The sequence below is a fragment of the Pelodiscus sinensis genome, chromosome 12, assembly GCF_049634645.1.
Source record: "Pelodiscus sinensis isolate JC-2024 chromosome 12, ASM4963464v1, whole genome shotgun sequence".
NCBI classification, from domain to species: domain Eukaryota; kingdom Metazoa; phylum Chordata; order Testudines; family Trionychidae; genus Pelodiscus; species Pelodiscus sinensis.
In genome coordinates this window covers 20,407,544-20,420,456 of record NC_134722.1, presented here as the reverse complement: position 1 = coordinate 20,420,456, position 12,913 = coordinate 20,407,544, and the positions used below count along the sequence as shown (strand labels likewise).

The following is a 12,913-nucleotide window of genomic DNA, read 5'->3' as shown; positions in this document are numbered from 1 at the left end:
TGCTGGGTTAGAGAATTAGGCTGGAACAGGCAAGGCAATTTTTGCTCTCCAAAGCATGATAGACATTAATGGGGTTATGATTCTTCCCATCACTTTGGGAGACCCACCCTGTCATCTGACTCCTAGGTGGATGAATCCTTTTACTTCACCCTTGACAAGAGATACAAACAGCAGTTGCAGGAAGACAGTGGAGCATGGGCTCTGAAGACTGAAAGATGGTACCTCGTTATAAGTCTGGATGATGCCTTATTACGTGCCTCATGGGATTAGGGCTTGCTACATCTTGCACCTCATCTATAAGAGCCAAGGGAGAGAATCTGGAGGATGGGCTAGACCAGGAGGTGGAACGGCTTTGGGATACTTACTAACAGCCAGAGAGGGGGCTTCTGGCTAATGGCCAGAGTGGGACATTATGCGCTTATTTTGAGGCCAGAGGGTAGCTGTGAATAATGAACATGCTAACCAAGGAAATGACTGAAATGTGATGGAGTATCCATTTTATTAGGAACTGGTGCTATGGGGAGCCTGGAGGGGATGTTCTGTGAATGACGGTGAGGAGGGGAAGCATTCATAATGAAATGTTTCAGCTGAATGGTATAAAGAAAAGTTACTGAGTTTTCCAGCAGCACAGATAACAAACAACACAGCTTGAATTAAAAAAAGAGACTTCAGCCAAACGGCTTTGTGGCATGCCCAACAGGTAGAATGCTCACAAAATCCTGCAGGTAGGATGCAGTACATTTTTCTTCTCCATTGGGGTGGCTTGCTGGAGGAAGAGCCTGAAATCTGGCTTATTGAAAGGGAGGCTGCAGTATAGTAGTGGTATGCTCTCCCTAGTTTGCAGGTCACTGCCGAGCCAGGTGCTATACTCGACCTTTGTAACAGAAGGTGCTTCCTCTCACCCACTGGTTTGCCTCTGCGTTGTGTCCCTGTCAAGGCCGAAATCCTCCATTCTGACTGCTCCTGGGAACGATCCCTCCACGGCCCTATGTTGGGATGCAGTTACTCGTTCCTTGAACATTTCCTCTCTTTTTTCCTTCCTTCCAAGGTTTGTCAGCCTTTCAGCAGGGTCATGGAAGTCAAGGAAACCAGAAAAAGCACAAGGACTTACTGTCCCCAAGCCTAGTTCCCATGCCAACGACCACAAAATGTTGCTTTTCCCACAATTTTGGAATGTTATTCCCCACTGGGGGAGGAGGGAGAAATTCACTTCAAGGTGGTTAGATATTTTCCAGGTTACTTCCCCTTTGTACGGGATCCTTGTAAAAATATGCTGGGTGACTGTAGGTAGGCAGAGGGCAGGTTAGCAATTGAATACATACCCCAGCATGCTGTCCTTAAGTTGGAGATTGTACCCTGAGGCAAATCCTCAGCAGACACAGAAAGGTCTTGCTCAAGAAGATAATGGGCAAACCAGGAAGATATGCAGTGTGGCTATATGCCGGGATGGCGTCCTCCATCTGGAGCAGGCGTGGAAGGGAAACGGTAGCCACGGTCAGTCCAGGGGGAGCTGCATTGCTTTGCAAGGCATGTGCCAAAATACAAGCTGCGCCTTAAGTTCTTTTTTATGACACTGGCAGATCACCATAAAGTGCACTACAAAATAAACAGAACTCGACAGTAATTGTTCTGAATCTAAGAGTGTCAAATACCCAGGAATGCCTTGTACTGCCTATGCATTTTGAAACATTTGCGAAGCTTGATTCGGGCTCACGTGAGCTAAAAGTGGAGGATATTTATAGAACGGGGAGCAAAATTACATCTGTTGCTCTTTTCCTGTCTGCTGCTACAAGAAGCATGCCTGCCATGCAATGCCTTTGATTGTTTTAACCTCTATGTTGCTGCTCTCTAAGGTGGGGAAGGGAGAGGAGCAGCAGGAGGTAGAGCGAAGGAAAGGAGAGCAAGCAGAAAGTCATTTGAGAAGGATGCATGGAGGCAAATGTGGCTGATCCATGGGGGATTTGGTATGGCCAGGAGCTAAAAGTGCTTTGCATTTCCAGCACAGATGCCATGCTGACCAAAGTGCTTGAGGAAAGGGGTTAAAAGCCCCTTTGGTGGGAAGAGGCCTCTAGCCACACCTAACATGGCAGCAGACACCCAGTACCAGGGATGCATATGCTTATCGGGTAGTTGAGTCACAACTCCACAAGCCACTTCACCCACTTTGCTGCCTCTGTTAATAGAGGCAGCAAGCAGGGGGGAGGGAGCAGGAGCCAGTGCTGGGGAGAGCCGGTTTAAAGACCGATTCCCCTCAGCTCCATCTCCGCAGGGGGACATGGGAGGCAGAGGTGCAGTGGAGGATTGGGAGCAAGCCAGGAATCAGCTGTTCTGGCTCATGCCCAGTCCCAGAGGCTGAGCCTCTCCTTTTGAAATGTCACAAAAGCCACAGGCGGCTCTTGCTATAATTCAAAGGCAGAGGCATGGTTGGGATAGTGAGTGTCCCCCCTCCCCTTATCAATTAAGGGTACGTCAAAGTTATTTCGAAATAACAGTAGTTATTTCAAAATAACTTTCCTAGCGTCTACACAAGCCAAATTGCTATTTCGAAATTAATTCAAAATAGCAGAGGGCTTATTTTGAAATCAGTAAACCTCATTCCACGAGGAATAATGCTAATTTTGAAATAGCAATTTTGAAATAAGTGCTGTGTAGACACTTATTTCGAAATAGGGGGCCTCCAGCCCTTCCCAGGGTGGCCTGGTGGCCACTCTGGCCTCAAGCAAGAACACTTGTCTCCCTCCCCTGAGCCCTTAAAGGGGTAGTCTCTGGCCACAGTGCCTGTGCCAGCTCCAAGCCTGCCAGCCCAGAGCCAGCAGTCACTGCCTCTGACCCAGTGGCCCCAAAACATGAGCCAGCAACCCACTGGCAGCCAGCCCTCCACCGCTCCCCAGGAGCAGTCTGCCAGCTCCCAGGAGCCTGCCAGGGCCCGAAGAAGGCAGGCGCCTTCCTGGTCCAGTACGGAGATCATGGACCTTATTCAAGTTTGGGGGGGATGCCCCCAACATCCATGATCTCCGCATTAGATGGAGGAATGTGGCCGTCTATGGCAGGATAGCTGCCAGCCTGGCCACCAAAGGCCCCATGCAAACCCAGGAGCAGGTGTGCATGAAAATCAATGAAGAGTGGCAGGCCTATGCCAGGGCCACAGGGGGCAGCTCCCAAACAGGGGCAGACACCTGCCTCTATTTTGATGTCCTGGACCACATCTTGAGGGGGTGGGGGGGGAATGACACAGAAACCAGGGTCTGCGCACGTGGGCCTTGCTGTCCACAGATCATGCAGTAACCTGTGCATGTGTGAGCATGTGCCATGCCACCCCGGACATGTAGCCCCAGCTGGCTGCCACATGGGGCCTTACCCTGTTAGCCACACGTGTGTGTGAAGAGACATGACATTCTCGTGACTCTGGGGTGGGACACAGCAGGACATCCTCCCTCCACAAGGCCACTCTACACAGAGGCAGGGGACATCTCCCCCCCCCCCCACACCCCACCCACACTGTACACACCACAGTGGCATGGGTGTGGTCTCAAGGTAGCTCCTACTCCCAGGGTAGCAGGACATAAAATCCTAGAGCTGAAAGAGACCTCAGAAGGTCATCAAGTCCAGCCCCCTGCTCTAGGCAGGACCAATCCCAACTAAATCAACCCGGCCAGGGCTTTGTCAAGCCGAGACTTAAACACCTCTAGGGATGGAGACTCCACTACTTCCCTAGGTAACCCATTCCAGTGCTTCACCACCCTCCTAGGGAAATAGTTTTTCCTAATATCCAACCTGGACCTCTCCCACCACAACTTGAGACCATTGCTCCTTATTCTGCCATCTGTCATAAGAACAGCTGTACTGGGTCAGACTAAAGGTCCATCTAGCCCAGTATCCTGTCTACCGACAGTGGCCAGCACCAGGTGCCCCAGAGAGGGTGGACCAAAGACAATGATCAAGCGATTTGTCTCCTGCCATCCCTCTCCAGCCTCTGACAGACAGAGGCCAAGGACACCATTTTATCCCCTGGCTAATAGCCTTTTATGGACCTAACCTCCATGAAATTATCTAGCTTCTCTTTAAACTCTATTATAGTCCTAGCCTTCACAGCCTCCTCTGGCAAGGAGTTCCACAGGTTGACTACACGCTGTGTGAAGAAGAACTTTCTTTTATTAGTTTTAAACCTGCTCCCCATTAATTTCATTTGGTGTCCTCTAGTTCTTCTATTTAGGGAACTAATAAATAACTTTTCTTTATCAGCCCTCTCCACACCACTCATGATTTTATATACCTCTGTCATATCCCCCCTCAATCTCCTCTTTTCTAAACTGAAAAGTCCCAGTCGCTTTAACCTCTCCTCATATGGGACCCGTTCCAAACCCCTAATCATTTTAGTTGCCCTTTTCTGAACCCTTTCCAAGGCCAAAATATCTTTTTTGAGGTGAGGAGACCACATCTGTACACAGTATTCAAGATGTGGGCGTACCATAGTTTTATACAGGAGCAGTAAGATATTCTGGGTCTTATTTTCTATCCCTTTCCTAATAATTCCTAGCATCCTATTTGCCTTTTTGACTGCCGCTGCACACTGCGTGGAAGTTCTCAGAGAACTGTCCACGATAACGCCAAGATCTTTCCTGATTTGTTGTAGCCAAATTTGCCCCCCATCATACTGTACGTGTAGTAGGGGTTATTTTTCCCGATGTGCATTACTTTACATTTATCCACATTAAATTTCATTTGCCATTTTGTTGCCCAATCACTCAGTTTGGTGAGTTCTTCTTAGAGTCTCTCAGTCTGCTTCTGTCTTGACTATCCTAAACAGTTTTGTATCATCTGCAAACTTTACTACCTTACTGCTTACCCCTTTCTCCAGATCATTTATGAATAAGTTGAACAGGATTGGTCCCAGGACTGACCCTTGGGGTACACCACTAGTTACCCCTCTCCAATCTGAAAATTTACTACTGAGAACAGCCTCTTTGGAGCCTCCCTTTAGGTAGTTGAAGGCTGCTATCAAATCCCCCCTCACTCTTAGCTTCTGCAGACTAAACAGACCCAACTCCCTCAGCCTCTCTTCATAGGTCATATGCTCCAGCCCCCTAATCATTTTAGTTGCCCTCCGGTGGGCATGGCCTGTGTGCAAGCACATCGGCTCTGATGGTGCAGGGAATGGTCATCCTCACCTTGCAGAGGGGGGGCTGGGCTGGGCTTCACCCACTGTGTCACCAAGGAGAACTTACCAATTCTCTTGTTTCTCCACAGCTGCACCAACTGCACATGCAGGATGCACCACCCCACCCGGGACATGCTTCCACACCCAAGGGCTCCACAGGACCACCTGTGCAGTGGAGGGGTACCGACAGCAGAACTTGGGGGCACTGCGAGCCCTGCACCGCACCCTCGACCAGTGGGTGCAAGAGGAGCTTCAGCTCCAGAGGGAGCAGCTTGCCCAGGGCTGTGCCATCTGCCAGCACCTGCAGGCACTGGTGCAGCGCCTGCTGCCTCCGCAGCTACCACTCCTCCTCCTCCCGCCACTACTTCTCCCCCTTCCCATCTCCCCAGGGTTGCTGTGGTGCTGGGAGGCAGTCGGCCAAGCAAGACCCCCAATCCTGAGTCCTGAGCTTCCCCTCCCCCTTGTTCCCCTTGCCTCTCCCTTCCAGCTCCCTCCTCCCTGGTTTTCCCCTCCCTCCTCACCAGTTTCATTCCCCCCACCCCAGTTTTGTTAAATAAAAGAGAGTTTGTGTTAATGAAAATACATGTATTTTATTTGACATCAGGAAGGGTTAGAGGGGGGTAAATGGAAGGCCGTGAGGGAGGAAAGAGGAACAAGCCCCCAGAGGGGCAGACCAGGGAGGCTCTTAGTGCTCCTCAGGGTGGAAGCTCTCCCACAGGGCCTCCTGGATGCTGACAGCCCCACAATGGACCTCCCTGATGGCAGCCTGCAGAAAGTGCAGCCAGGCTCGCAGTAACATGTCCATGAGAAGCAACAGAGTGCCCAGGGGCAGCTCTGGTGCCATGTTGCAGGGTGCTGTGGTGTCCTGAGTGAGGGCAACCAGAGCACACAGAAAAAAAATGCTTTGCTGTCCCACATTGAGGTAGGCAAGCAAGCAGGGAAACCTGAGAACCGGCTATTTTGAAATGCATTGTGTGTGTAGATGCATTAGTTATTTCAAAATAAGATATTTCAAAATAATGCAGTAGTGTAGATGTACCCTGACTGAGTAGTCCATGGAGATTCCATCAACTACTCGATTCGCTGATTCATCAAAATTTAACATTGCCACACAATACCCAGAAAAAGTCACAATACAGCACACAGCATAAGGGGATTTCAACAAGACAACACTGAGCAGCTTCCCTCAGCAACGTTTTCAGGTTGGCTGATACTAGAGGTACCCTGCAGAGCAGTAGGTCTAGCTGTCTACAGGGGGTTCTTATGTAGTCTCCAAATCTGATAGCCAAGAACTGTGTGACCTGTTCAAAAAAAATATCTGTGCCTTTTCAGAGCCTATGGTCTATGCAGGATCCAGGGTGCTTGTCAGGCTGCCTGCCGTTGTCTTGTGAAAACCAGCTACCACATCATTCTTGAGCACAGTGGTGGCATCACTTGCCAAAATGTGTTCCAGGTCCTCCTAGCATGGGCAGATAGTGGAAGCATTACTAGAGAGGCCTTTCTCGCCTTGCCTTTGGGTTCTGCTCCTGGACTCTGCCCTGGGGCTAGCTCTTTTTCCTCATTTGCTCTGACAGACTTGTACATATCTGCAGTCTGGAGAGAGACGGGATTGGACAGGCAGCCCTCCAAAGAGGGCAGTCAAGTCCAGGAGGAGCTCTGCAGGCATCCATGTGGAAGCTCTAGGGTACAGCTGTTATAGTAGGAATAAGACCCCAGTGTATGAACTCACTATTACATGCATGTAAATGGAGAGGTGCCATCCAGAGAAGATGACCCTGGATTAGTGGTGTCCACACAAGTACGCAGGCAGACTAGTGCAGGTGAAAAACAATGTAGTGCAACACATGCCAGCAGCAGAGCCATGGAATCATAGGAACCTTAAAGCAAAGTCACCACGAAGTGGAGTTACTCCTGTTCCATGGAGGATTACTTAATGCAGCTGCAAAAATGACTCTTTAAAAAAGTCACTTTAAAAAAAGACTGCGTGTAGACATAAGGTCCTGTCAGGCATATCAACTAAAGTTACTTCAATGTAAAATCCCCATGTAGACAAGCCTTCATCTCAAACAGAGATTATAAGAGCTGGTATTGAAAGATACCAAAATTAGCAGCACCACAACCTGTAAGTGTACTTACTAGATACTTAGGCTGATCCAGCTAAGGAGCATTAAACCATTTGCTGTGTTTGTTAGACTATTAGGATTAACACTTTCATTTTCTGCAGGTAAAGTTATAGCATGCCTGAACATTGCAGGTATTTGCAGGTCTTCTTTGCAAATCTGATACTTCCTAACCGAGTACTCCTTTTATATACTGACCCAAGTACAGAAGCTACAGTGACTGGGTAGCCAGGGCTTTACGTTCATTTATAGGGGCATATGCAGACACTTAGGATTGAATGCAGTAGTGTATTTCTATTGCCTTTTGATTTACTATCAGTGAGTGCTAGGAGGGGCTTCCAAAGACAACCTAAGCAGAATCCAAATGACTAGCCACTATATCTGTCAGAAGAAGACAGTTTCCTACCCCATTGCTCTGAGCCTCTTGCAGCTCCTACTACTACTCTGATTCTATTTCTTTTCACCCTTTCAATTTTTAGTGACAGACACCGTGCCCAACCCTCATTCACTTCAATGGCTGCTTTGACTCAGAGAACTGCAGGATCAAGCCCATAAAGTCCTACTAAAAACAACAGTAATTTAATTTAATTAGGTGCTGCACAACATTGGTAGTCTGTAATCAGCTGTCATAAACCCTATTTAGCAGGCGCCTTCTGTGTACTAATGAACTAGGTAAAGTCTGATGTTTGGAACCATCGCAGGCCACACACAAGTAAAAAGCAAGTTAATTTACCGTAGTTGTTTATTTTAAAAGAGACAAGCATAAAACATACAGCTCTCCCACCTAAGGGGGTGCAGTGGCTTGGGGCTTCCCCCTGCAGCAGAGAGAAGTGGCACTCACAGCTCCAACCTCGTGGAGAGCATTGACCCTGCAGCAGGATGAGCCGATGCTCCAGGCTCCATCTGTGTGGGGTTAGGAGGTGGGTGAGACTTGCCATGGGCCTGATAAAATTAAGCTACAGCCAAATCCAGACTGTGAGCTGTAGGTTTCCTCACTCCTGCTATAGCATATACATGTGCCTAGCGGCAGCTAACATTTTAATTGATAAGAATTTGTTTATCTACGGAGACCCTCTTGCACATACATGCTCTACCAGTCCATCTCTCTCTGGACTCTTCCATTCTCTCTGGTTTATTCCCATGCTACATCCTTGCACCATGAGACTGCTTTTAGAGTGCCAGGCCTATCAGGCTAACCTTTTCTGCTCTGAAAGCATCTGAGTGCTCACACTTCCAATGAAATCCATTGAGATTTGCAAGGTAAACATCCCTGTGCCTAATGTGACAATTAACTTCATGATTCAGCTTCCAGGGATACTTTATGGGTCATCATAAATAATTGTGATATTTATATAGTGGGTAGCCCCTTCCCATCTCCAACGAGATCAGAAGCAATGTGATTCACAACCTAGTTGTACAATCGGTTCTCGTACTCATATTTGTGTCTTGCATGTCTCTGAACCCACTTCCTATCGCTCACCCTCTTGTTTCATCAGCATGAATATTCCTATTTCTATTCACAGGAATTTGAGAACCTCAAAGCAATGTACTTGGTATGTGTGCAAGACAGGTCCTTCCTGATGCTCTGGGATGCTCTCAGCTACCACAACTGCCCTTCTCTGGTCTTTTTTCTGTGCCAACCCGCACTTCTCTGGCAGAGCCCTGCAAATCCTCAGATATCCATGCTCATTTTTGTGGCTGTGGATACAAATTTTGTATTTAGAACACCATAAAGTTGCAGATATCTGCATCTACTGATGTGGATATCCACATACAGAGGCGGACACAAATTTTTTGTTCACGCAAGGACACATTCATTGACACTCCAACCTTTTGCACAGATGTGGTTACATCAGTGATCCTCTTGCACTTCTGCCTCTCCTGTGGAACACTTTCACACAGTCCAAAGTAGTCATGAACTTGTTTGGGGTTTTTTAAATCCCTTGAAATAATATGGATCATGGTCCTTCAGAACATGCACCTGAGCCAAGAACGTAGCTAATGGGTAAGGCCTGTCTTACCTTGGCACGCAACCTGAGTAAATGGTCTGGGCATTGAGGGGAAAACCTTCCCCTTAAAGACCACAGAGCCAGTCTCACTGCTCCACAGGAAACAACTGCCAGCTGACATATCTCAGTGTATCAAAGTGTCTTCCCTGACCCATTTCCAAGTTGCTACTATGCACAACCAAGCAAGGCATCCTCTACAGAACTTGGATCTCTAACCCACATGAGTACACCCGGCCTAAGCCTTCCTACCACATGCCATTTGGCTGCACTGGAGATCCCTAGCACCTGTAGAGAATGGGGCAGTATTTGCAAGAGCTCTGTAGTTGTCTTTCATATGCAAATATCTTGGCCATTTCCTTTCATTTAAAAAAAAAAACAAATGGGCTTAACTTACACTGCAGACGAACTGCAAAATGCATTTGTTTCCCCAGAGCTGTTATTGTTCAGAAAGACAGAAGCACAGAGAGGAAAGGAGAAGATATACAAGCAGGCTGACTTAGCTGCCTCCTGGCAGGAAAGGATCCCATCACCTCAATCAGCTCTTCATAGGTGCAAATCCAAGATGAGTCAGACTAGTGTGCTGTGAAGAGTCAAGCAAGGCCTTGCACCAGAGATTCCTATGCTCCTCTCTCATCTTGAATCAAGACAAAGATTTTAATTGAACCAAGTCCTAATCCCGGCTTCCCCAGTTTGTCCATTGGACCAAAGGCTTCAAACCTACCTATTTCAAATCACACTAACATCTATGCTGAGTTAGGGTGCCCTGAAAAGTTCAGTTTAGAATGGAAAGATAATTAACCATGTCATACCAAACCACACTAGCACAAACAAGTGCTTCAAGAATACACTAGACTAGGCATTGTTGCCAACCACACCAAAGGAAAGAAAACGACAAACTGCAGAAAGGATAAACACAAGGAGAGAAGCTCCAAAACAAACAACCCCCAGATTTTTGACAGCAAAATGGGCTAAAAAGCATCTGGGGGGGAGGGCGGGGAGGGGGGGAGAACTTGAGCTAGTCTACCTGGTGGAATGGATCAGGAGAAATGCAATCTAAAGATAGAGGGATACGATTAAGAAAACTTTTTTTTGAAAGACGGTTTTTTCGCTCTGGTCTATAGCAGACTTTAACAGTAGGTTCCTATTTAAATAGCCTGGCTACAGAACAGACGTGAACGTCAGGGACTATTTTCCTAAAGGTAAAACAGTTACACATAAAATCCTATAAAGGGGTCATCTTTTATCAGTCTGATGTTTACAAGCTAATGATTCTCATGTTGTGCCTTTCAGGACTACAAACCAGCAGGTTAAAAAAAAAAAATCAAGCGATTACTGGATTTGTTTTCCCCCAGTCCGTTATTGAGATGTACACAGCAAGTCAACTTGAAACCAGTTCTGCTCACCTGAGGAGCAACCCTCATGTTCCTCCCCCCCCCCCCCCAACCACCTGGCCCAGGCACTGCACTCCCAGAGAAAAGCAAGAGGATGCCACTTACCAAAATATTCCTTCTTCATGTGCATCTCCAGCTCCTTCTCCAGCTCCAGTGTCAAGGCTTCCAACCTCCTCTCCGCCTGGCTGGGTCCGCTCTCCCTGGACGGCGTGACCTGATAGGGAAGCTTGAATTTTGGAGCTGAGGCGGACGCTTTGGCTGGGCTGTAGGGGTAGGGGGCTAGGGTCCCTGGGGCGGCGTCAGGGTTGTCGGAGGCAACAGGATGCTGCTGCTCGTGCCTGGGATAAGCATCTCCGTGCTCCTGCAGGGCGTTTTCTTCCTGCAAACTTGGCCCCAGCATGGAAGAGCGGGGCGAGGGCAGCTGGAGCTCCGGGTAAGCGCTCATGGAGCCTCGCGAGCTTCTCGAGCTTCTGGAGCTGTGGCTGGAGATGCTGGACCTGGGGCTGATCACAGACGGGTTGCAGTTCCCTCCCGCCCCGCTCCGGCCATCCTGGCTGCACAGGCTGGACCGGGGGCTGACCAGCGCCAGCCCGTGCCCGCCTGCCCCCTCCAGCTCGGGGTTCCCCGACGGGCCGTAGCGGGAGTCCGAGTAGCTGGAGCGGGGGCTGGCTGTGCACGAGTACTGGCTGGCGGTGCTGGAGCGGGGGCTGATGTGCCGCTGGTCGTAGCCCATGCTGATGCCGCTGGTGCGGTTGCTGCTGGGCTTGCTGCCGCAGTCGTAGCCCGTCAGGCTGGCCCGGGGGCTGGAGTGCTTGCTGGTGTCGCTGGCCGTGCTGGCGTAGCTGGAGCGGGGGCTCAGCGCGCTGCCTTCGTACTGCCCCAGGCTGGGGTACTTCTCCGGGCCCGGCCCCACCAGGCTGCCCCGCGGGCTGGAGAACTTGTCGTAGCCGCTCAGGCTGGCCCGCGGGCTGGAGTAGCGGCCGGGCTCCTGGCAGGCGGCGGCCAGGCTGGCCCGCGGGCTGGCCGCGTTGTATTTGCCCTCGTGGGCGCGGCCGGGGTAGGAGCCGGCCGGCTTGGGCACGTAGGCGCCCTCGTAGGCGCTGCCGGCGCTGTGCCGGGCGCTCTCGGCCGAATAGCGCCGGCTCTTGTCGGCGAAGCCGCCGTAGCAGGGCAGCGCCACCTCGGAGCGGGTGCAGAGCCCTTCCTCGCAGCAGCCCGGCTCCTGCCCGCCCCCCCGGCCGTTCGCCGAGCGGGGCTGGGGGGCGGCCGCCGCCTGGTACACTCTGCCCGAGGCAGCGGCCTGGGCGTCCCCCGGGGGGGCCGCGTGCGGCGGGGGGGCCAGGCTGCCATTCATCTTCTTGCTTCTCGGCTCCGCCGCCGGCAGATGGGCTGGGATGGCCCGGGGGGCGTCTGCCAGCGGCCCCAGCTCCCGCCGGCTCCTGCCGCCGGGCAGCCCGTCCTGGCACGCCTCGTAGAGGGACAGACCTTCCATGAACTTGCTGGCTTGCCGGGCAGCGTCCTCCTCGTACCGCTCCATGCTCCGCCGGCCCCGAGCCCGGAGGGGGTGGGGGGGAAGCGACCGAAGCCGCCGGCTGCGAAGTTTGCAGCGGGGACAGGCACTTCCCTGCCCACTCTGCTCCCCCTACCCCACGGATCCTGCAACCAGGTGACACGGCGGCAGCTCCTAGCCCCAGGTCACCTCAAAGGCATCCCTGCGCCAAAGCCCTTCGCGCGGCCGGCTCCCGGCGCAGGACGAGGCGAGAGGCGAAGAAAAAGCCCCCGTGTGTCAATTTCCAGCCTTAAATAAGTTGCTCGGGCCAGTCAATGGCGCGCTGCGCGGAGGAATTTGCACTCAGGGGCTGCCTGCCTTCTCCCCCTTCCCCAGCAGAGTTGCACCTAGACCAAGCGCCGGCGACAAACTCCGAGCCTGGGGGCAAATGCAGCTCCCGGCTCGCAGGGTCTTTGTGGCGCTGGGAGAGATGCACAGAGGCCAGGCGAGGGAGGGACTCCTTTGTGTGGGGCAGGAATGCGAGGAAGGAGACTGGGCGCTGCGTCCCTCTGGAATGTAGTTAATGCTGGAGCCAAACAATGATTTTAACCAAGTCAGCCAGAGAGAGAAAGGCAGCGGCTGGAGGAGCTGCCTGGAAGCAGCAGAGTTTGCAGTGTAGTTAGCATTCCCTTCATGTGACTTTGTTCTTGCTCCTCTTCTCCACTTTCACACCGGGGGGGTTGGGG

General features: G+C 51.0%; 1 protein-coding gene across 2 annotated transcripts in view; it reads right to left on the bottom strand.

Annotated features, from left to right (window-relative positions):
• The window catches only part of WTIP (WT1 interacting protein), a 142,209-nt gene extending 129,560 nt beyond the window's left edge, over nt 1-12,649 (bottom strand). Inside the window, exon 1 of one of the 2 annotated variants that reach the window (XM_006130558.4) lies at nt 10,784-12,649. In XM_006130558.4, the coding sequence (XP_006130620.2) occupies nt 10,784-12,215 (1,432 nt within the window). In that variant the 5' untranslated portion in view covers nt 12,216-12,649. The remainder of the gene's footprint in view (nt 1-10,783) is intronic. The other variant, XM_014577216.3, reaches the window with a different exon arrangement.
• Between the last annotated feature and the right edge of the window lie 264 nt (nt 12,650-12,913).